Source organism: Patella vulgata, chromosome 5, assembly GCF_932274485.2.
Source record: "Patella vulgata chromosome 5, xgPatVulg1.2, whole genome shotgun sequence".
In the NCBI taxonomy this organism is placed as follows: domain Eukaryota; kingdom Metazoa; phylum Mollusca; class Gastropoda; family Patellidae; genus Patella; species Patella vulgata.
The window spans coordinates 58,949,921-58,975,576 of NC_065883.2; the positions used below are offsets into that span (position 1 = coordinate 58,949,921).

At 37.6% G+C, this 25,656-nt stretch overlaps 2 protein-coding genes across 5 annotated transcripts in view; both read left to right on the top strand.

Moving 5' to 3' along the window:
* The window catches only part of LOC126820764 (putative E3 ubiquitin-protein ligase UBR7), a 100,027-nt gene extending 80,042 nt beyond the window's left edge, over positions 1-19,985 (top strand). Inside the window, exons 8-9 of the mRNA XM_056101021.1 lie at positions 19,300-19,304; positions 19,970-19,985. Coding sequence (XP_055956996.1) covers positions 19,300-19,304; positions 19,970-19,985 — 21 coding nt within the window. The remainder of the gene's footprint in view (positions 1-19,299; positions 19,305-19,969) is intronic.
* LOC126820780 (sulfotransferase 1B1) lies at positions 1,942-17,707 on the top strand. 4 transcript variants are annotated; one of them, XR_008788195.1, is made up of 8 exons: positions 1,942-2,351; positions 5,341-5,664; positions 6,341-6,441; positions 6,855-7,032; positions 7,950-8,151; positions 10,973-11,125; positions 11,239-11,479; positions 13,743-13,879. XR_008788195.1 is itself a non-coding variant. In XM_050548901.2 (6 exons), exons 2-6 carry the CDS (start codon positions 11,278-11,280, stop codon positions 17,605-17,607), a joined length of 918 nt encoding a protein of 305 aa, XP_050404858.1. In that variant the 5' UTR covers positions 10,983-11,125; positions 11,239-11,277; the 3' UTR covers positions 17,608-17,707. The 4 variants fall into 4 exon arrangements, 2 of the variants coding, with proteins under 2 accessions (XP_050404865.1, XP_050404858.1); XR_008788196.1 differs by lacking the exon at positions 11,239-11,479 and having other exon boundaries at positions 13,743-13,878; XM_050548901.2 differs by lacking the exons at positions 1,942-2,351; positions 5,341-5,664; positions 6,341-6,441; positions 6,855-7,032; positions 7,950-8,151 and adding exons at positions 15,664-15,764; positions 16,400-16,577; positions 17,495-17,707 and having other exon boundaries at positions 10,983-11,125; positions 13,743-14,066.
* Positions 19,986-25,656: the final 5,671 nt, after the last annotated feature.

A 25,656-nucleotide genomic window follows, 5' to 3' on the forward strand; every position in this document is an offset into this window, starting at 1 on the left:
TCTTCAAATTACGTGTTTTATATATTTCTGTGGAATATTCAGTATTTAACAGGAACTTTCCGTGAAATTTCGGGATAAAATGTTTTATTCCCTTCTATAATGGACTTAATCCTGTTATTTTACGGAATAAACGGTTCCGTGAAATTTAGGGATAAAATGTTTTATTCCGTTCTGTAATGGACTTAATTCTGTTATTTTATGGGATAAGCGGTACAACGATAAGTAATCGTATACATATATAATCATTTATAATAATGATCATGTTATAGTATTCATTTCAATGGATTAACCATAATATGAAGAATCATATTTTGTAACGTTTGGTATATTAATTGAAATGTATATCTAATTTCCATTATTTATAAGATCTATAAATTGTATTGTTATTCATCATACGGAAATCAGATTGTAAGTATTTTCATAAATATGTAAAAATATGTTTTAATGCCTCGTGTGGTAAGGTTGTAATATCTGGTAATCAAGCAGGCTTAAATCCAGATAGTACAACCCGTTGGCCAGTGTAAGTCAGGTTGTCTCTATAGTATAGTCTACCACTGAAAGCCTCCAACCACTGACGAGTGGCGTGTTGTGATACCTTGCTCTCGATTCATACATTAGCGAAAAGAGGTTATGTTTAAAGATTATCTGCGATATCACTTCGGTGGAAGCGGACGTTAGATAAAGCTATTTGACGCACGGGTATAAAGTCAATGGTTAATTCAATGAAATTTTTATCATCTTCATGCTCAGGAAAGAAAATTTACCAGGATTTTTTTTTCTGAATTTGAAAATGGAATTTATGTTAATTGAAGGAATTTCTGTAAATTACAGGAAAAACAAATACGGATAAAATTTTCCTGGTAATTTTTGTTTCCGGAATTTTTTACGTTTTTTCACGGAAATTTTTGTTACAGTGTAGTTGACTTCACACTTGAGGATTTTGTCCGCATTTCACCGCAACCTCACCACGCTATATAGCATATCTTTTGCGTAGTAAGCGCGTAGCAAGGTCTTCATTATGGTTATGTGTGAAGCAGGCTTACGCTAGGGACGAGGGAGCGAGATTTTCGCCCTGTTTATTCGATTTCTCACACACTCGCTCCCCCGCCCCTCGACTTTTCGCCCTCGAGATTATAACATCGTCGTAATAGGCTTAAATGAAAAACGCAGCACCACGACAACACTGCAAGAATTGGCCGTGGCATTGAAAGAGGAGTGGGTCAGATTGCCCCAAATCATGATTGGACGGTTCATTAGGAGCATACAAAAATCAAAAACGTCCATTTTCACTATTGACGGTGTATCTCTTTGCGAGTGAAATGGGACCGTCAGATAAGCCGCCCATATGAACTGTTTATGTTCATGTGTAGGCAATCGCCTGTTATTTAACATGCACTGGTTATCTCTAATAAAAACAGAAGTGCATTTCCGCAGTTTTGTATCCTTTCTGAATATCCCCTACTTTTTTTGAAGAGTATATATAATAATATTTTTTCCAGCTTTTTTTGTTGAAAACGAAGAATGGGTGATAACGAAAGCCTATAATTTTTAAATGTATGTGCCATTTTCTTTTTTTAAAAGAAATGGTCGACATTATATCGCGCTATTATTATTTAACGTGGCACTTTATAATCTAGGTCACGCTATTCATATTTCCCTTTGGTAGGATGCCCAACATTAAAAAGTGTCTCTAATCATATCGATTAGTATGCCGACATATTCATATGCACGGCCATATCCGACTGATGGACGGGACTGGATATTTAAGGCTTTTTTATTTGGTAGATGCATGATAATGTCACGAACAATGACTATTTATGCTAGATTTTACTGATAAAGCATGCGCTGCATCTTCTTAGAAATTGTCATTTGAGGTGAAAGGAAGTTCAACTTGTATCAGAGCCCATTTCTAGCTGTGTGGGACACTATACAGTTAGAGGTATTTAAAATAGCCAAAGGTTCCAAATAAAGCCAATTCACTTCAATTAGAAGGTAAGTTCAATCTTTTCATCACCCATATATTGTTTAATTCCATTTGCCTCACCCCACTGTAGACTAGTTACTTAATAAAGATTAGCTTGTTATGTACATGATGTATTGATACTTTTAGGCCAAGATCGACCACACCTAGATAACACGCTAAATTAAAATGGAAAACCAAAATCATGTAAAACCAATCATATTCACAGATAAATCAGGAAATGAATTTAAAACAATAGAACTAGACGGGGTGCCGATCCCGGCATTTCCAGAAGAGAGGTTAGGAAAGTCACATAGTGAACATTTCAGGAAGCTTAAGGAAATGAACATACGAGACGATGATGTTATTATATGTGCTTATCCCAAAGCAGGTAAGTTCAAATAAAGATCGATGCCAAGCACAAGTAAGCAAACAAACCAAATTCAGTTTTCACGATTTCAGCAATAAATGTTATAAAGAGACTTTATAATCTCAACACAAGATCACTGATGCTCCCGGAATACCTACCTTCTAATGATCATAACTAAAACATATGATAATAGAAATAATGATAGCAATAATTAAAGCCTTAAAAATCTAGAGCCCGAAACTCTGGGATACCAATAATCTACTTTCTTTGCTGTCTAGTACATATCCGTCCTTACTGATATCCGATTTCCATCGTCCATGCCTCCCAACACAATGACAAAAAAAAATCAAAAATCTACTTTAAGTGCCAGTTGGTTTGTCAACTTTCTTCTTGGCTAGGTTTGCTAAATTCTTGGACAGATCTGCATGTTGGTTTGTCAACTCTTCTTCTTGGCTAAGTCTGCTAACTTAGTGGACAGATCCTCAGATGGTAGAGTAGTGGGAAGAGATAAAGCCGATCAGGACCAAGCATACTCTTCATTTGTAGGAGGAGAGCCTGCTTGGTCCTGTACCTTCTTGGGACCGGTTTTCCCAAAAGCTACAGTCTTCTTTGGAAGCATGCTGCTAGTTGTGTTGTTGAAGCTGCACAGTCTAGTTGTTGACCAGCGACTGCCAGGCAGGATACGTCACCAGTTTCCAAGAGATGGATAGAGAACAAGCTAAAACCAAGCGTGATTTTTTTGTACAATCAGGAGCAATAATGCAGAAAGCTATGGCCTGAAATGTGCAAATATCAAAAGGGACAGAGATCTTTGGGATATAAAGATATGTTTTAAGTTTTATCAAATCGTATAACAATTGTGACCTCCAGAGACAGAGATCTTTGGGATATAAAGATATGTTTTAAGTTTCATCAAATCGGATAAAAATTGTGACCTCTAGAGGGTCCACAACCTTCGTATTACACACTTCTACACAATTTGCATACAAAGAGCGGCCATTCATTATGGTGGAATGATGATGTATTTAGACGGTTTTTAAAATCAGAAACAAATTGTGATCTCTAGTGGCTAAAAATGCGATTTTTCGAACAATCAGGGGCCATAATCCAGGAAGTTACGATTCGATATGTACGAAAATGAAAAGGAACCAAGATATTTGGGTTATATACATGCATTTCAAGTTTCATCAAAATCAGATGAAAATTGTGACCTACCAAAGGCCCATAATCCTGATACACAATATTTTGACACTATTTGCGAAAGAGGGGCGGCCATTTTGTCCGTCAGTTTCGGTCCGATTTTTACGAAATTCGAACTTAACCATCCTTAGGGTGTAACGGGGATATATTCAAACGTTTTTTTTAATTCGGATAAAAATTGTGACCTCTATAGGGTCCACAAGCTAAAAACGCGATTTTTCGTACAATCAGGGGCCATAATTCAGGAAGTTACGGCCCGATATGCACGAGATCTGTGGGTTATAAACACATATTTCAAGTTTAAAAGAAATCGGATAAAAATTGCGACCTCTACAGTGTTCACAGGCTTAAAACAAGATTTTTCGTACAACCAGGAGCCATCATCCTTGAAGTAACAGTCCAATACATGCCAATATCTAAAAGAACCGAGATCTTATGATGATAAACCTATATTTCAAGTTTCATTGAAATCGGATAAAAATTGTGACATGTAGAGTGTTCACAAACAATTGTGGACGGACGGACGGACGGACAGGGGCGACGACAATATATGACTACATGGCAAACTAATCCACTGTAAGAAAAAAAACAGTATCCCACCGGTGGCCACAGCGTGACAACAACCGTTGTGAACCTGAAAACTGTGTCCTACTGTGATAATAACCACAGTAATACGGGCAGCAATAAAAAGATTCCACTCCGGTTGGCTTATTTCGGTACCGATTTTCTATACATAGAGGCTACAAATCACTTACAACTGAAATATATTATGAAGTAAAGATGCGAAATATTGTGTTCCGCTCTCTTATATAATTGGGACATTGATATTGTTCAGCCATTATCCAGATTGCATAAACTAAACATTGCTGTAATATCTGAAACTATCACTTTAAGTAGTAATAATCCTGGCGTTTTGGAGTGTTATGCAGTGTTTAAAACAGGAAGGTACCTTGGCTAGATTGTGAGTTACTCGTGCCTGTCATGGTATTTATGATCTTATGATGAATAAGAACTGTAGCACCATAGGTCCTTTGTCTGACGTGGAGAGCGGGCGTATATGTCGGAAAACCGGTCGCCACATCCTACGTAGGACCCATGCATCTTTTCTTACTACATATTTCTGTAGCCTTGTGATCGTCTAAAATTTGTCTCTAGCTGTCTTTACTTCTGCTTCCCGTTGTGTATTTACTTCTTACAGTTTCTTAAGACGTTTGTCTTACCAGGAATAACAATGCAACAGTTTGCTTCTACATTTTATATATATATATATATAGCTGAATACAGGGATACAAGCATAGCACAAATTACAATACTAGCTAAAACCATTCCTCTACCCCAGCCAGCCTCGCGGCTGTCTAGGAACTCAGGTGGAGCCTCTCTGGAATCTAATGGAAGTCTAACTTAAAAGTTTACTATAGATATCTTATATAGCACTCAGTATATCATGCACAGAAAGCCTGTTCATGGCCCTGAACCTGTGCAATTAACGATATGATTGGTTACTTTAAGTCAAATGATGCAATTAGAATAATTCCACTCACGTGTAATTCTGGTGGTAAACTATTGACACCTGTTTTGGTTAAATAGCTCTTTTTATGTAACAATATGTCAATTACAGACTAAGTTGATTTAGTACAGTTCCACATATGTGGGAATTTACCAACTTGCCAAAGATATTAATTAATGAAATATACTGCCATCATTAATTTCAAGAGCAAAAATTCTAGCAATATTATTACAGAACCCAGTCATTTTAAAAATAAATGTGTATACTATGTATACACATTATTATTGTTATTATTTATTTCAGGAACTCATTGGATCTGGGAAGTGAGTCAGATGTTGAAAGGCCAAACAACAGAATATCATAAACATATTAAAGAGCAGCACATGTTCGAATCTACGAATATTGATAGTTTTGACACTGAACCCTCACCACGTGTTCTTAATTCACATTTATGGCCACGACATTTACCTAAACAAATGTTTGAAAAGAAAACGAAAATAATTTACCTCATTCGTAATCCCAAAGACACGGTAGTTTCCATGTTCTTTCAGTATAATGCAGGAGAAAAGACATTTGGTTACCATGGCAATTTAAATGATTTTATAGATCTTTACGTCAATAAAGGATGTAAGTATTTGAAGGATTAATTTTACTAGAAGTACTAAACTTAGCTTAAAATAACCCACAGTCTATAATAATACTACTAGAAATACTAAATTTAACTTAATCCTCAGTCTAGCTAGTTCATTACATAATGTACTGATTTCAGGACAGAGGTGTACACGTCAGGTGACCCGCCGTTTCAACAGAATAATAGAAATATATTTTCTTTAACACAGACCTGTTAAACATTGTCAACCAATGGTGTGATTTCGATCCTATATGAACGGCAAACCCCATCACTACGCCGAATACATGGTCCTTTTAATAATAAAAACGACACAAAGTATTAATAAATGCATATAAAATAAATCATAAAGTTGACGGAACATTTTCTATATTATTTGAATTACTACAATTTAGAATCCTTTGAATTTGAGCCATATCTGTAAGTTCCGTAGTTATTACTCATAATCATATTTAGCAGTAAATGTTATTATTCGATCTACTTAATAATTTTGATAATTGCATTCATAGTTGTTGCCAATAATCAAATTGTAAATACTCTAGTAGCAAAAGTTCTAAGTTCGAATGAATAAGACGTGATCCTTTTTGATTTTTTAACGATTTTTAAAAAGGCTATAATGCATTTTACCATCTTGGCTGTAACTGTTGTTCATTTTCTATATACAAACTGTTTCAGTACCATATGGTCTGTGGTATGAGTATGTTCTTGAATGGGAAAAGTTCTTTAAAACAACTGAAAATCCATTTTATCAGTTATCTTATGAGGACATGCAGCAGGTATGCTGATTGTATTAAAATATATATTTAAAATGTTTCATTTGTCACGGATTTTGTTATCTTATTAGAATTAGATAATAGCATCAGTCAGGGTAGACATCTGACGTCATTAATTTATCATATAATCGGCTTGATACTGTTATCAGTTATATATATCAATATCCTCCAAATAATATCACCTATACCTATCAGATAATACCAGAGATTAGATAATATCTCTTATCTGTTAGATAATATCACCAGTATTTGTTAGATCATATCACCGATATCTGTTATATATTTTATCCTTAGTGACTCTTAGATAATATCACCAACGATTGTTAGATAATATCACCAGTGACTATTTAATAATATCAAATATCAGTAACTGCCACAGAACTAACTGAAAACAATTATATTTTGATTTTCTCTAGAATCCTGTACATCATGTAAAAGGTTTGGCTAATTTTCTAGAAACTGATATCTCTGATGAATTATGTGAAGCTATAGTAGATGCCTGTTCCTTTAATAAACTAAAAAAAGCCAATGATGAAGTAAAAGACGATTATATAAAACCTTCTTTGAAAGAAGGAACTTCATTTTACAGAAAAGGTAGGATTAAAAAACTGTTTTGTAGTAGAGATCTTTTTGACATTCAGCTCCAGAAACCCCACTCTTGGGGGTTAAGGGTTTGGTTGGGGTGAGGGGTGTGTGTTGGGGGTGGGGGGTGGGGTGAGGGGCCGGATAAGGCTTAGGCCAACTAGGCACTTTTAGGAGCCCCGTGTAAACATTCTCTGAGAATTTAACAAATTGATCGTAAATGGAGTATATCATGAGTACCAAGCAATAATTTCCAATTAGGCATCAGATTTTCCCCTTTATATTGTTTGCAAGCTTACCAATTTGTCAAAAATGATGTATACTCAAGACTAAAAGGGCCACCACCTCACCCGAGTTTACTATACTCACAGGCTAAACGCTCAGACTTATACTTTTTAAAATAACTCTACCCGTTCAACTTCTGGTTACATAGCTGGTTGTTAATATATTTCGTTTCTGGTTTGCTATGATTAACGAACAACTATCGAGTCTGCACACGTGATGTCAGCTGTCACTCAAAACGACTAGCTCCCAACATCACCCCTTGGACCACGCATATAATGCAGGGATCGGTTGCCGAAATGGTCGCTAAATAAATCTCCAGTCTTTGGAATCTTTGGAAATGCCAATATTTTCAGTATAATCATTTATCAATTCAGGCGATTGTAATCCAGTCTACGGAAATAGTTCACACAGTGTCAAATTTGAACCCGCAAGTAAAGATAAATACAGAACTGTTGGCTGCTGAAACCTGTTACAGGATCTGTGTGTAACAGATGAACCCAGTCACAAGTGATATCATCCTCGGTATCCGAAGTGGTATCCTTCCGTTCTACTCTACTAAGTGGATACCGAGGATGAAATGATATCAGGTATATCTATGTCTACTGACGCCCAATGATTAATAATTTCACGGTAACTATTTTCAGGTAAAGTTGGTGATTGGAAGAATTGGTTAACTGTAGCTGAAAGTGAAAATATTGATCGAATGACAGCTGAGAGAATGAAAGACAGTCAAATTAAATTTAAATATACAATTTAAATAAACAAACCCAAAACACAGGATGATAAATCTACATTTATATACAATGATTGATAATAGACGAGATGTAGAATTCAAAGATAAAGAAGGTGTTAACAATCAAAGTTGTGGCTATACAGTTTTATTATTTAGCATCTATATTGTTATTAGTCTCCTAGATTTGCACACGCGGAAGCCACGGTGGATATATTTAAAAGGGTTTGGATGGCTAATACCCCCTTCACACATACATCACAACCTCGCTACGATTTAAAAAAATAAGCCCGATCGTGGCAATGACTTTGTGAGCGTAGTTAGTAAGATTGTAGTAGGATCAGGGTAAGAACGTGGAGAACTACGCGGGTTTGGAACATGCACCATACCCGCGTAACAAGGTGAAAAAGATCTCGCAACGCCCGTGTCGCTCTGAGACACGATCTGATGGATTATTGTACGTCGTAAGGAAGTCGTGGTCTATGTGTGAAGGTTTTGTTTTAGCTTTCTTGGTGGATGAGGCTCAATACCTCTCCTGTATACCAAAAATCCGCAGATCGAGGTGAGGTCGCTGTAACGGCGTAGCATTCACGTGGAGGGAGCATCGTGTCAACAACGTGATTTAGCGCCGCGTGGACGTGGTTGAGCGTCGTGGGGTGTGGAGGGAGCGTGGTAAGAACACAGCGAGGACGTACGGAGCGTGGTGAGAACGTGGAAAAGTGAAAATTTCTGCGACTTTGCGCGTACTGAGAGCATAGTTGACTTCACACTTGAGGATTTTGTCCGCATTCCACTGCAACCTCACCACGCTATATAGCATTTTTTTTTGCGTAGTAAGCGCGTAGCAAGGTCTTCATTATGGTTATGTGTGAAGCAGGTTTAAGCTAAGGACGAGGGAGCGAGATTTTCGCCCTGTTTATACGAGTTCTCGCACACTCGCTCCCCCGCCCTCGAGATTATAACATGGTCGTAATAGGCTTAAATGAAGAACGCAGCACCACGACAACACTGCAAGAATTGGCCGTGGCCTTGAAAGAGGAGTGGGTCAGATTGTCCCAAATCGTGATTGGATGGTTCTTTAGGAGCAAACCACGACGAATTGCTTAATGTCTGAGGATTGGTGAAGCAATTACTCATTATTAAGACAAAAATCAAGAACGTCCATTTTCACTTTTGACGGTGTATCTCTTTGCGAGTGAAATGGGACCGTCAGATAAGCCGCCCATATGAACTGTTTATATTCATGTGTAGGCAATTGGCCTGTTATTAGCATACACTGGTTACCTCTAATAAAAACAGAAGTGCATTTCCGCAGTTTTGTATTGTTTCTGAATATCCCCTACTTTTTTTGAAGAGTATATATAATAATATTTTTTCCAGCTTTTTTGTTGAAAACGAAGAATGGGTGATAACGAAAGCATATAATTTTTAAATATATGTGCCATTTTCTTTTTATACGCCCACATTTTCATGTGGACGTATATTGTCGTCGCCCCCGTCCGTCCACAATTGTTTGTGAACAGTCTACAGGTCACAATTTTTATCCGATTTCAATGAAACTTGAAATATAGGTTTATCACCCTAAGATCTCGGTTCATTTCGATATTGGCATCTATCGGACCGTAACTTCATGGATTATGGCCCCTGATTGCACGAAAAATCACGTTTTTGGCTTGTGAACACTGTAGAGGTCACAATTTTTATCCGATTTTGTTGAAACTTGAAATGTAAGTTTATAACCCAAAGATCTCGGTTCCTTTCGATATTCACGCATATCGGACCGTAACTTCCTGAATTATGCCCCCTGATTGTACGTAAAAACGCATTTTTTGGCTTGTGGACCCTATAGAGGTCATAATTTTTATCCGATTTAAAAAACTTCATGAATTATGGCCCCTTATTGTTTGACAAATCGCGTTTTTAGCTTGTGGACCATATAGAGGTCATAATTTTTTTTCCGATTTAAATAAACGTTTTATTATATCACCATTAAACCCTAATGACGGTTGAGTTCGAATTTCGTGAAAATCGGCCCAAAACTGACAGACAAAATGGCCGCCGTTCGTTCTCAAATAGCGTAAAAATATGGTATATCAAGGTTGTGGACCCTATAGAGGTCACAATTTTTATCCGATTTTGTTGAAACTTGAAATGTAAGTTTATAACCCAAAGATCTCGGTTCCTTTTGATATTCGCGCATATCGGACCGTAACTTCCTGAATTATAGCCCCTGAGTGTACGAAAAATCACGTTTTTAGCTTGTGGACCCTATAGAGGTCATAATTTTTATTTGATTTAAAAAAACGTATTATTATATCACCGTTACACCCTAAGGGCGACTGAGTTCGAATTTCGTGAAAATTGGCCCAAAACTGACTGACAAAATGGCCGCCCCTTGTTCTCAAATAGCGTAAAAATATGGTATATCAAGGTTGTGGACCCTATAGAGGTCACAATTATTATCCGATTTTGTTGAAACTTGAAATGTAAGTTTATAACTCAAAGATCTTGGTTCCTTTCGATATTTGCGCATATCGAATTGTAATTTCCTGAATTATGGCCCTTGATTGTAGGAAAAATCACTTTCGTTTAGCTGGTTTTCTATCCATCTCTCGAAAATGTGGGCGTATACTGCCTGGCATCCGCTGGTTTTAAAAGAAATGGTCGACATTATATCGCGCTATTATTATTTAACGTGGCACTTTATAATCTAGGTCACGCTATTCATATTTCCCATTGGTAGGATGCCCAACATTAAAAAGTGTCTCTAATCATATCGATTAGTATGCCGACATATTCATATGCACAGCCATATCCGACTGATGGACGGGACTGGATATTTAAAGCTTTTTTATTTGATAGATGCATAATAATGTCACGTACAATGACTATTTATGCTAACTTTTACTGATAAAGCATGCCTATATTTTTTTTTAGAAATTGTCATTTGAGATTAAAGCAAGTTCAACTTGTATTAGAGCCCATTTCTAGCTGTGTAGGACACCCTACAGTTAGTGCCTGTTGTGAATTATAAGGGTTATTTAAAATAGCCAAAGGTTCCCAATAAAGCCAATTCACTTAAATTAGAAGGTAAGTTCAATCTTTTCATCATCTATTTTTAATTCCAGTTGTCTCATCCTACTGTAGACTATTTACTTAATAAAGATTAGCTTGTTATGTACATGATGTACTGATACTTTTAGGCCAAGATCGACCACAACTAGATAACACGCTAAATTAAAATGGAAAACCAAGATCATGTAAAACCAATCATAATCACAGATAAATCAGGAAATGAATTTAAAACGATAGAACTAGATGGGGTACCGATACCGGAATTTCCAAAAGAAAGGTTAGGAAAGTCATATGGTGAACATTTCAGGAAGCTGAAGGAAATGACCATAAGAGACGATGATGTCATTATATGTGCTTATCCCAAAGCAGGTGAGTTCGAATAAAGATCGATGCCAAGCACAAGTAAGCAAACTAACCAAATTCAGTTTTCACGAGTTCAGCAATAAATGTTATATAGAGACTTTATAATCTCAACACAAGATCATTGATGCTCCTGGAATGCCTACCTTCTAATGATCATAACTAAAACATATGATAATGAAAATAATGATAGCAATAATTGAAGCCTTAAAATTCTAGAACCCGAAACTCTGGGATACCAATAATCTACTTTCTTTGCTGTCTATTACATATCCGTCCTTACTGATATCCGATTTCCATCGTCCATGCCTCCCAACGCAATGACAAAACAAAAACAAAAATCTATTTTAAGTGCCAGTTGGTTTGTCAACTTTCTTCTAAGCTAGGTTTGCTAAATTCTTGGACAGATCTGCATGTTGGTTTGTCAACTCTTCTTCTTGGCTATGTCTGCTATACAACTTCTTGAACACAATGACAAAACAAAATCAAAAATCTACTTTAAGTGCCAGTTGGTTTGTCAACTTTCTTCTTGGCTAGGTTTGCTAACTTAGTGGACAGATCCTCAGATGATAGAGTAGTGGGACGAGATAAAGCCGATCTGGACCAAGCATACTCTTCATTTGTAGGAGGAGAGCCTGCTTGGTCCTGTTCCTTCTTGGGACCAGTTTTCCCAAAAGCTACAGTCTTCATTGGAAGCATGCTGCTATTAGTTGAGTTGTTGAAGCTGCACAGTCTAGTTGTTGACCAGCGACTGCCAGGCAGGATACGTCCACAGTTTCCAAGAGATGGATAGAGAATAAGCTAAAAACAAACCTGATTTTTTTTGTACAATCAGGGGCAATAATACAGAAAGCTATGGCCTGAAATGTGCAAATATCAAAAGGGACAGAGATCTTTGGGATATAAAGATATGTTTTAAGTTTTATCAAATCGGATAAAAATTGTGACCCCCAGAGGGTCCACAACCTTCGTATTACACACTTCTACACAATTTGCGTACAAAGAGCAGCCATTCATTATGGTGGAATGGTGATGTATTTAAACGGTTTTTAAAATCGGAAACAAATTGTGATCTCAAGAGAATCCGCAAGCTAAAAATGCGATTTTTCGAACAATCAGGGGCCACAATCCAGGAAGTTACGATTCGATATGTACGAAAATGAAAAGGAACCAAGATATTTGGGTTATATACATGCATTTCAAGTTTCATCAAAATCAGATGAAAATTGTGACCTCCCAAGGGTCCACAACCCTGATACACAATATTCTGACACTATTTGCGAAAGAGGGGCGGCCATTTTGTCCGTCAGTTTCGGTCCGACTTAACCATCCTTAGGGTGTAACGGTGATATATTCAAACGGGTTTTTAAATCGGATAAAAATTGTGACCTCTATAGGGTCCACAAGCTAAAAACGCGATTTTTCGTACAATCAGGGGTCATAATTCAGGACGTTACGACCCGATATGCTCTAATATCGACAGGAACCGAGGTTTGTGGATTATAAACACATATTTCAAGTTTAAAAGAAATCGGATAAAAATTGCGACCTCTACAGTGTTCACAAGCTAAAAACGTGATTTTTCGTACAATCAGGAGCCATCATCCATGAAGTTACAGTCCGATACATGCCAAGATCTAAAAGAACCGAGATCTTATGATGATAAACCTATATTTCAAGTTTCATTGAAATGGGATAAAAATTGTGACCTGTAGAGTGTTCACAAACAATTGTGGACGGACGGACGGACGGACGGACGGACAGGGGCGACGACAATATACGTCCACATGGCAAACTGATCCACAGTAAGAAAATACACAGTATCCCACCGGTGGCCAGAGCGTGACAACAACGGTTGTGAATCTGAAAACTGTGTCCTAGTGTGATAATAACCACAGTAATACGGGCAGCAATAAAAAGATTCCAGTCCGGTGGGCTTATTTCGGTACCAACTGAAATATATTATGAAGTAAAGATGCGAAATATTGTGTTCCGCTTTCTTATATAATTGGGACATTGATATTGTTCAGCCATTATCCAGATTGCATAAACTAAAGTTTGCTGTAAAATCCGAAACTATCACTTTTTAAGTAGTAATAATCCTGGCGTTTTGGGGTGTTATGCAGTGTTTAAAACAGGAAGGTACCTTGGCTAGATTGTGAGTTACTCGTGCCTGTCATGGTATTTATGATCTTGTGATGAATAAGAACCCTGTCATTCTAAAAAAAAAATGTGTATGTATACACATTATTATTGTTATTATTTATTTCAGGAACTCATTGGATCTGGGAAGTGAGTCAGATGTTGAAACGCCAAACAACAGAATACCATAAACATATTAAAGAGCAGCACATGTTCGAAAGTACGAATATTGATAGTTTTGACGCAGAACCCTCACCACGTGTTCTTAATTCACATTTATGGCCACGACATTTACCTAAACAAATGTTTGAAAAGAAAACGAAAATAATTTACCTCATTCGTAATCCCAAAGACACGGTAGTTTCCATGTTCTTTCAGTATAATGCAGAAGAAAAAGCATTTGGCTACCATGGCAATTTAAATGATTTTATAGATCTTTCCGTCAATAAAGGATGTAAGTATTTGAAGGATTAATTTTACTAGAAGTACTAAACTTAGCTTAAAATAACCCACAGTTTATAATAATACTTCTAGAAATACTAAAATTAACTTAATCCTCAGTCTAGCTAGTTCATTACGTAATGTACTGATTTCAGGACAGCGGTGTACACGTCAGGTAATCAGGCGACCCGCCGTTTCAATAGAATAATAGAAATATTATTTCCTTTAACACAGACCCGTTAAACATTGTCAACCAATGGTGTGATTTCGATCCTATATAACCGGCAAACCCCACCACTACGCCAAAGACATGGTCTTTTTAATAATAAAAACGACACAAAATATTAATAAATGCATAGAAAATAAATCTTAAAGTTGACGGGGCATTTTCAAGTTCTATATTATTTGAATTACTGGAATTGTTATTACTCGATCTTCTTAATACCTTTGATAATTGCATTCATAGTTGTTGCAAATAATCAACTTGTAAATACTCTAGTAACAAAAATTCTTAGTTCGCATGAAGTTCGCTACTAGGGGATACTTGGCATCCATCATTCTAGGCATGGCTAGCTAGCTGCATATTGGAATCCCGAATATAAAGTTGGATAACGAAGTCACCTCGTTATTCGTTATTCACCGCTTGAATAACAATCTGGTTTATTTACCGATACTAGGAGATACTTTGCAATCCATTATTCTATGGTTCTCTCATGATCGTTTTGAATTAAATCCTGAAATATCCTCATTAATATACATGAACACCTTCATGTGTGAATCCCGAACAACGAGGTGAAAAACGAATAACAAACAGCTCGTTATTCGCAGCTTGAATTACAATGTGGACTGTTTTTTGTCTAAAGGTCGTTCTGCTGTGTTTTATACTGCTGGGGGATACTTGGCATCCACCATTCTAGTCATGGCTAGCAGCATATTGGAATCCCGAATATAAAATTGAATAATGAATAACGAATAACGAAGTAGCTTGTACCTCGTTATTCGCCAATAACGAGGCAAATCACCTCGTGATTCGTTATTCGCTATTCACCGCTTGCATAACAATCTGGTTTATTTACCGACTATATGTCATTTAATAAGTTTTCTACTGCTAGGGGATACTTTGCAATCCATTATTCTAGTGTTGTCTAGTGATCGTTTAGAATTAAATCCTGAAATATCCTCATTAAAGATACATGAACACCTTCATATGTGAATCCCGAATAACGAGATGAAAAACGAATAACAAACAGCTCGTTATTCGTTGCTTGAATAACAATGTGGACTGTTTTTCGTCTAGAGGTCGTTTTGCTGTGTTTTATACTACTGGGGGATACATGGCATCCGTCATTCTAGTCATGGCTAGCTGTATATTGGAATCCAGAATAACTCGTTTAATAATGAATAACGAATAACGAATAACGAGGTAGCTTGTACCTCGTTATTCGCCAATAACGAGGTAAGTTTTGGTGAATAACGAATAACGAAAAACGATTCAACTTTACACTGCCTGATTGTTTTTTATTTTTAACGATTTATAATAATTACCCCCAGGGCTATAATACATTTTACCATTTTGGTTGTAACTGTTGTTTATATGCCAACTATTTCAGTGCCATATGGTCTGTGGTATGATTATGTTCTTGAATGGGAAAAGTTCTTTAAAACAACTGAAAATCCATTTTATCAGTTATCTTATGAGGACATGCAACAGGTATGCTGATTGTTTTAAAATATATATTTAAAATGTTTTATTTGTCACGGATTATGTTATCTTATTAGATAATAGCATCAGTCAGGGTAGACATCTTACATCATTAATTTATCATATAATCGACTTGATACTGTTATCAGTAACAAAAAATATCGCCCGTCACTGTTATATATATCAATATCCTCCAAATAATATCACCTATACCTATCAGATAATACTAGAGATTAGATAATATCACTTATCTGTTAGATATTATCACTTGTCTGTTAGATATTGTCACTTATCACTTATCTGTTAGATATTATAATATCTAACAGATAAGAGATAAATCACTTATCACTTATCTGTTAGATATTATCACTTATCGCTTATCTGTTAGATATTATCACTTATCGCTTATCTGTTAAATATTATCACGTATCTGTTAGATAATATCACCAGTATTTGTTAGATCATATCACCGATATCTGTTATATATTTTATCCTTAGTGACTCTTAGATAATATAACCAACGATTGTTATATAATATCACCAACGACTGTTAGATAATATCACCAGTGACTATTTGATTATATCAAATATAAGTAACTGCCACAGAACTAACCGAAAACAATTATATTTTGATTTTTCTCTAGAATCCTGTACATCATGTAAAAGGTTTGGCTAAATTTCTAGAAACTGATATCTCTGATGAATTATGTGAAGCTATAGTAGATGTCTGTTCCTTTAATAAACTGAAAAAAGCCAATGATGAAGTAAAAGACGATTATATAAAACCTTCTTTCAAAGAAGGAACTTCACATTACAGAAAAGGTAGGAGTAAAAAACTGTTTTGTAGTAGAGATCTTTTTAACATTCAGCTCCAGAAAATATTATCCTCTAGAGAATGTACTTGAAAGTATTTCGACGTGGCAGCACAGCCTGGTATATTTAGTGACCCCACTCTTGGGGGTTGAGGGTTTGGTTGGGGTGAAGGGTGCGGTTGGGAGTGGGGTGAAGGGCCGGATAAGGCACAGGCCAACTAGGCACTTTTAATTTGACAAATTGAGCGTAAATGGAATATATATCATGAGTACCAAACAGAGAATATATCAAGCAATAATTTCCAATTAGGCATCAGATGTCCCTCTTTACATTGTTTGCAAGGGCCTCCCCCTCACCCGAGTTTACCATACTCACAGGCTAAACGCTCGGACTTATACATTTTAAAATAACTCTACCCGTTCAAATTCTGGTTACAAAGCTGGTTGTTAATATTTGGTTTTGCTATGATCAACTATTGAGTCTGCACACGTGATGTCAGCTGTCACTCAAAACGACTAGCTCCCAACGTCACCCCTTGGACCATGCATATAAAGCACGGATCGGTTGCCGAAAGCACCAAGATACTACTACTATAAAAATGGTCGCTAAATCTCCAGTCTTTAGAATCTTTGGAAATGGCAGTATTTTCAGTATAATCATTTATCAAACGAGTCTACGGAAATAGTTCACACAGTGCCAAATTGAACCCGTAAGTAAAGATAAATACAGAACTGTTGGCTGCTGAAACCTGTTACAGGATCTGTGTGTAACAGATGAACCCAGTCACGAGTGATATCATCCTCGGTATCCGCAGTGGTATCCCTCCGTTCAACTCTACTAAGTGGATACCGAGGATGAAATGATATCAGGTATATATATGTCTACTGACGCCCAATGATTAATAATTTCACGGTAACTATTTTCAGGTAAAGTTGGTGATTGGAAGAATTGGTTAACTGTAGCTGAAAGTGAAAATATTGATCGAATGACAGCTGAGAGACTGAAACACAGTGAAATTAAATTTAAATATACAATTTAAAACACAAACCTAAAACAGGGTGATAAATCTACATTTATATGCAATGATTGATAATAGACGAGATATGTGTAGAATTCAAAGATAAAGAATTGTTATGGTGGCTCAGTGAAAAAGATGTTGGCTGGTTAATACCCCCTTCACACATACACCACAACCTCGCTAGGACCTGAAAAAAAAATCAGCCAGATCGTGGCAATAATTTGGCGGCAAGTACTCTTTTCTCCAGGTTATTGCGGCCCCTGGACCTACGCCTATAAGGACCTAGGATGGAAGCCCCCCCCCCCCCCAATCAAGAATTGCTTCCGCCGGCCCTTGAATATTTCTGCGACTTTGCGCGTACTGAGAGTGTAGTTGCCTTCACACTTGAGGGTTTTATCCGCATTACCTCACCACGCTATATAGGACTTTTGTATGGAAGCCTATAACTACCATTCATAATTTCTACTTTTCGCCTCTTCAAAACACGAAAGTCGAAAAGTAGAAGTTACGACAAAATCAAGAATTGCTTCCGCCGGCCCATGAATATTTCTGCGACTTTGCGCGTACTGAGAGTGTAGTTGCCTTCACACTTGAGGATTTTATCCGCATTACCTCACCACGCTATATAGGACTTTTGTATGGAAGCCTATAACTACCATTCATAATTTCTACTTTTCGCCTCTTCAAAACACGAAAGTCGAAAAGTAGAAGTTACGACAAAATGTGAGGCGACAATACGCTATACAAGCCAAAATCAACTCGAACATAGGAAATTAAGAAATAACACACAGCGATAATAGCGCCCGTCGTTTTTTCATAATTTTTCATTTTCGACTTGCATTTTGGCTTGTATACCGTCTTGTCGACTTTCGACTTAGTCATATTTTTGTATTTATTGATGTCAGTAAGAAGGCGCCAACACGCATACCAAGCCAAAATGCAACTCGAAAAGTAGAAATTAGGAAATTAACACACCACGCTATTAGCGACTTTTCGCCTAGGAAGTTGTTGTAGTTTCAGTTTTCCAGGTCGCATTTGAATACGTGCAATCAGGGCTCACATTGTATTTCATTCTTTTCCATCAAAATGGATAATAATTTTTATATAAAAAAAATGTTCATATTTTTTTTCCGCCAACTGGGATATTTTATCTGCCAAAAATGTCTGGATGTTAAGCCAGCCTGGAGGTCGGGTGTTCGATCCCTGCATTGGTCGAGAAAGTTCATCCAGATTTTCCATCGGATTCCCCCTTGTCAGTGATGCAGGACGTGGAGGTCGGGTGTTCTATCCCTGCATTTAGCAGTGGATAGAAGCTGGGGTATCCGGAGAAAACCCGCAAGGTTGGACAAGCAATCCTACTCCCTTGTCATGTTTAAGCGGGGAATCGAAACCACACCACTTGAATCAGTGTCAGACCTAGTGATTTCACGCGCACGTGTTAAACCACTAGACCACCCAATCCCCATGTATGTTGTTGTATATATCGGTACGGGAAATTTGTTTTATAATAGACCTATATAATAAATTAAATTGTTGTAGCCTAAGGTGTGTTTTTTTTATCAGACATTTTTGGCAGATAAAATATCCCAGTTGGCGGGAAAAAAAATATGAACATTTTTTTTATATAAAAATTATTATCCATTTTGACGGAAAAGAATGAAATACAATATGAGCCCTGATTGCACGTATTCAAATGCGACCTGGAAAACTGAGACTACAACAACTACCGAGACGAAAAGTCGAAAAGTCGCTAATAGCGTGGTGTGTTAATTTCCTAATTTCTACTTTTCGAGTTGCATTTTGGCTTGGTATGCGTATGGCCCCTTCTTACTGACATCAATAAATACAAAAATATGACTAAGTCGAAAGTCGACAAGACGGTATACAAGCCAAAATGCAAGTCGAAAATAAGAAAATAGGAAAAAACGAGGGGCGCTATTATCGCTGTGTGTTATTTCTTAATTTCCTATTTTCTAGTTGATTTTGGCTTGTATAGCGTGTTGTCGCCTCACATTTTGTCGTAACTTCTACTTTTCGACTTTCTTGTTTTGAAGAGGCGAAAAGTAGAAATTATGAATGGTAGTTATAGGCTTCTATACTTTTGCGCGTAATAAGCACGAGGCAAGGACTTCATTATGGTTATGTGTGAAGCAGGCTTAAGCTAGGGACTTCTCACCCTCGACCTTTAGCCCTTGAGATTATAACCAGTAACTTGACCGTCTTCTCGTTCTCGGGGTTGTTAGTCTACTTTCAATTCTACCCCCCTCCCCCCTCCCCCTCCCCCCATTCGTCCTCATTAGGGAACAGAATCGAATGAAACTTGGCAGGTACCCTTTGTAAGAAATGCCAGTCCCTGTTGATACTTGTTTTTCTTTACCCACAGGTCGTTTAGTTCTTGACTTTAGGACTTAATCATTATCCCTTAACCAAGTGTCAATGTATGGTATGTCATGGCTCACATAGACACCAAATCGATTCTACCACGTGCCACAGAACTCAAATTTTCACGACTCCGCCCCTACTGCTAAAGTGCCCTAACTTTGGTCTGCCTTCCATCATTCGGAGGCGCTAGCACGCCCTTGGCTCATTGTTGAACTTAGTCATGACTTTACACCAAGTTTTATTATGTCCTAAATTTTCTGCCATTAAAATTGTTATCTCCGCTCATTATTGAACTTCAGTCAGGGATCTTAATCGGCTCATTATTACGGACCAATACCCGTTATCTTTGCGTAATTTTCAGAATGGCGATATACAGTTCATTATCATATAGTTCAATGCATATCGGGATCCATCTGTGTCGCATTATTTGAATCATTTTGTGAAATAAATTCGCTGTGTGCTTCAATAGGTTTGGTCATCTTGGCTCCACTGTCGATGTTGGTGATCGAAATCGGACACAGTGAGCTGAGAGAAGCCCCTTTCATCATGCCTGCTACACTGCTTCCACAATGAGCAGTGGTCGACCAGAGAGTCTAAATGATGCTTGATAAATGCAATAGTATTAGATCTGAGGCAGACTCGACCGCTCTTAATCCCCAAATCTTCAATGGGATTTCCACATATCTTGACCCAGGAGAACCAGTTAATTACCAAAATGAAAAAAATGAGTCGAATCAGCTCCCTCCAAAACGTATATTTTGACACCAAATGTGGTCATTTTGTAAAATTCGAATTTTGCCGCCCAAACTAGCCGCCATCTGGAGTTATTCCCGAATATTGACTCGGGGGTATAATTGTTCACCAAAATGTGTATGGAAGTGGATTCAGCTACCCCAAAAGGATACATTTTGATACCAAGCTCGATCATATTATGATAATTCGATACAAATTGACATTTTCCAGTCAAAACCGGCGCTTGCCTGCGATATCACCTCGGTGGAAGCGGACGTAAAATACATCTAACTCACACACACACTCAAAACCGGTGGCCATTTTGAATTTTGGCCAATTTGACACATTTTGGCACGGATTTCGGACTGGGACTTTTTTGGGTAATAATATACTCTAGACCGACCATATATCGTGGTCGGCATTTCTATTGCAGCAATTGTATGCACTTTTGCTATTCATCCATCTACAACTTCAAATGAAATGGCTAACAAATCATCAGAAAGGAAATATTTTCGTCGTAACGTCATAACGATGTTGCTTTTATAATAGCATTGTCTTACATCTAAGCCTTCTCAAACAACAGCTTTGATAGAATAAGAGCAGAAAAACGGGATTTTGGTTCAATGGCAGCCATTTTGTTTGACGACATATTTAGGCCCTTTGTGGTAGCTCAATTTCAGACAACTTTTGATATGTTGTTCTCTGGACCAAATACTATAAGAAAATGCCATTAAACGTTTTCTTGCAATTTTTTAGGGTTATTCTGCAATTTGACTTTACTACATGGCCGTAATAGGTTTAAATGTAGAGCGCAGAACCACTAGGTCAGGTTTAAATATTAAGGCCACCTGCAGATTCCGTCAAGGTCACGAGAAGTAAACAGGATTAGGACACGTGATTGTTATAGTGTTAGTCATACTTTTTATCGGGCTGCTAGGTCACCTGCTATTTTTCTTCCAAATTCAAAGTTTGGCCAGAATTCAAAACGCCTTAGCAGTATTTAAAACAGTGAAAGATACTAACAAAGGAAGCTCACATCAAGTAGTAGGTATATTTAAAGATACATTATGGGAGATTTTAATAGAGAGTTGGCCATTCTTGCTATAACAGTTCAAAAATAGATGATGAAAGAAGAATATATTGAAAATTTCAGTCAAATTACTTTATTCTGAACAAAGTTATCACCACTGTAATTTTTGACTAGAAATAGGAGTCAACTCGTTCTTCACCGTCTCCGAGAATGGCCGTTCTTTTGATTGACAGGCATTAACTCCACCTACATAATCTCGATTATCAAGTAACGTTTTCAATGGCTGCGGTACCGATAGCCTTTCGGTTTGAGACGGGGTTGCAATTCAATTCGTATCACATTATTTTTACTACAAATTAAAAATTAGACTTTTAATATATAGATAAGAAGCGAAAGTTTGAAAGGAATGGACCAAATCAATGAGGCATATTAGCCTGCGTGTACTCTTGTACTGTAACTGGTAGGCCTACGTAACTCCCGAAGCAGACAAATAGGAAACAGTGATCCAATGGGGCTGCAATTCAACTGGGGTGATGTTAGCTGCGATGTTTATCAATTTCCAAAATTTTTCTGTAAACGCAAGTGACAAAAGAGCGTATAATAAAGACATCCAAACTCTCATTTTAACCACAACTAAACATAACATCAAGGCCGTATATATCGAACTTTTAATCAAATTGACTGACATGCGGCCTCGCACAACAGCGGCCTCGCTTCGTAAACTCTATCATTTAGCCTCGATCTAAAATTTCCGGGAGTATGACGTCAACGTAACGGTTAATCCCCGCTTACGACGCCATTTAAAAATTTAATCAATCAATGAAATCCTGTTTAAATCCAAGCCGAATCCAAGCCATCCGTGGGTCTACAGAGATGATTTTGTGCTTGTTGTGTAAATAACGATCTAATTTATAATTTCTATGACATCTGAAGCCTAAATAAAGACTTGCAATAATCAGATTTAGCCCTTGCATAATGTACGTTTAAGTTTAAATTGTATACTCGGAGTTTCATCACTCTCACTTAATCAAAACCAAAGTTATCATGCCGCAAAGCATCAACCAATCAGAATGAACGCCTGTAGCAATTTTGAACATTCTAACTCAATAGAAGGAGGGTTATTGTGTTCCAAAGTATCGACCAATCAAATTGCTTATCGCTCTGCTTACCCTGAGCAGAAAATGCTCACTATCGAACTTAGTCAAGGCATTGATGTGATAAAACTATACACAAATCAAATTGCTTATCTCTGCTTACCCTAAGCAGTAGTTACTTTAGTAACGTAAATTCGGCTCTGCCTTCTACTACGTTACTGTCAGCTGCTAATGACAACTAGTATGAAAATAAGGCTTTTCCCATTTCTCGGTTCTAAGGCAATTTTGGAATCCTTACCGTCTATTTTTCACCGTGATTCTTCTTTGGTCGCTAAAAGGAAACATTTCTTGCCACATCCGACACAAATTTATGAAAATCCAACTCTATTTTCATGTAGAATTGTGCGATACAAAAACATAAACAACTTTCATTTGAATTGGGCCGCCATTTTCAAACTAACGCTCAGTCAATAATCCAAACTTAGGAATGGAATTTTACCGTAAACGAAAAATCGTGCTGTACATGGTCACTAAAGTTTTTTTTATTCAGCCATGAAAAACGCATCACTTTTTTTTCCCAAATATTTTATTACTAGGTGGTTTTGTATGTATAATATTATGCAATACTATGAACTATTGTTTCACACAATGCTCCCAAACGCAAAAAATATCGGCCCGTGTGCAAAAAAAAAAAAGAAAAAAATATTGCACGAGTTGCACATGAAAAACCCAATATTCACGTGCAGCATTGTGCGTGAGCCCTTTAAAAGCATGTTTTCAACTTAATGTGCAGTACATGAACTGTGAAACGTCAATCTGTCGTAATTTGTTGTTGGACGTGTGAAGGAATCGAGCTAGAGATGCCGAGACTTACTGAAAATCAACGGAATGAAGCCATGGGAATGTCCAGGGCTGGCATGTCTACACGTGCTATTGCCAGACACTTCAATTGTCATCAGTCCACTATTGTAAGGTTGGTGGAACGTGTTCGAGTTACTGGATCAACACGTGACCGTCAACGTCCTGGTCCACAACCCGTTACAACCCAGGCTCAAGACCGCTACATCCAGGTCACTCATCTGCGTGACAGATGCAGCAGTCGTCGGAAGACAAGGACCAGTAAGTGCCAACACCGTAAGACGTCGTCTAAGAGAAGTAGGACTCCGTGCACGACGACCTTATGTTGGAGCTATCCTCAGGGATCATCACCGTCAGCGGCGTTTGATATGGGCTCAAGGACACTAGACATGGAGAAGAGTAGACTGGCAAAGTGTGCTCTTCAGTGATGAGAGTAGCTTTCATCTTTATCACGCTGATGGCCGTCAACGTGTGTGGAGACGTCTTGGGGAACGTCTTGCAAACTGCTGCGTCTTCGAAACGAATCGATGGGGTGGGGGAAGTGTCATGGTGTGGGGAGGCTTCACATTTCAACACCGGACCGCCCTACACATTTGCAGGGGTGGCGTTAATGCTGTAGCCTACCGTGATGATGTCTTGCAACCAATTGTTGTTCCGATTTTCCGAGCGCACCCACAACTTCAGCACTTCCAACAGGATAATGCACGTCCGCATACCACCCGTTTTAGTATGGACTACCTGGATGCTAACAACATCAATGTCTTGGACTGGCCAGCCATGCCTCCGGACATGGCACCGATAGAACATGTCTGGGATGAGATTGGACGCCGTCTGTATCGGAGACCACAGATGCACACCATTGCTGCTTTAGAAGCTGCTCTTGTCCAAGAATGGAACAATTTGCAACAGGCCTTCTTTCAACCATTGATAAACTCCATGCGAGGACACACGCTCTACTGACATCTGTGTCGTACTTTTGGTTTTGACCCCTCAGACTTTGTACCGTTGATTACAGATTAAACATCCATAAGTGTACAAATGTGTTGTTATTGATTTGTTCCCATTTCAATATTGTTCACAATAAGAAGCAAAATAAATACGATATGTTTACAGGATCATTTTGTTATACGAAAAACTAAGTGATGCGTTTTCCATGGCGCTCAGTATATATTGACCTTTATAAAATATTTTAAATATTCTATGTGTTATTCTCATTTACGGTAAAATTCCATTCCTAAATTTGGAATTTTGGCTGAGCGTTAGTTTGAACATGGCGGCCCAATTCAAATGAAAATGGTGTTGGATTTTTATAACTTTGTGTTGGATGTGACAAGAAATGATTCCATGTTGGCGACTAAAGAAGAATCGCAGTGAAAAATAGACGGTAAGGGTTCCAAAATAGCCTTAGAACCGAGATAGGGAAAGCCTTATTTTCATACTAGTTGTCATTATCAGCTGACAGTAACTTAGTAGAAGGCAGAGCCGATACAATTTACGTTACTAAAGTAACTACCTAAGCAGAAATTCTCAATGAGAACTCCATCAAGGCATTCAGCTAATAAACACCTACGCCAAGTGTGAACACTCTAGCTCAATTAGAATGAGGGTTCCAAAGTCTCGACCAATCAAAATGCTTATCGCTCCGCTTAACCTGAGCAGAAAATGCTCATTATCGAACTTAGTCTAGGTGTTGATGTAATGAAACTATACACCAAGTTTCATCACTCTCACTTAATTAGAACCAAAGTTTTTGTTTCCCAAAGCATCAACCAATCAAATTGCTTATCTCTGCTTACCCTAAGCAGAAAATGTTCATCTTCGAACTCGATCAAGGCACTGACTTAATAAACATTCCAAGTTTGAACATTCTAGCTCAATTAGAAGGAGAGTTAATGTGTCCCAAAACGTGTGACGGACAGACAGGCAGACGGACGAACCCATTTTAATAGTCCCCTGCTTTCTTCGAGGGACAAT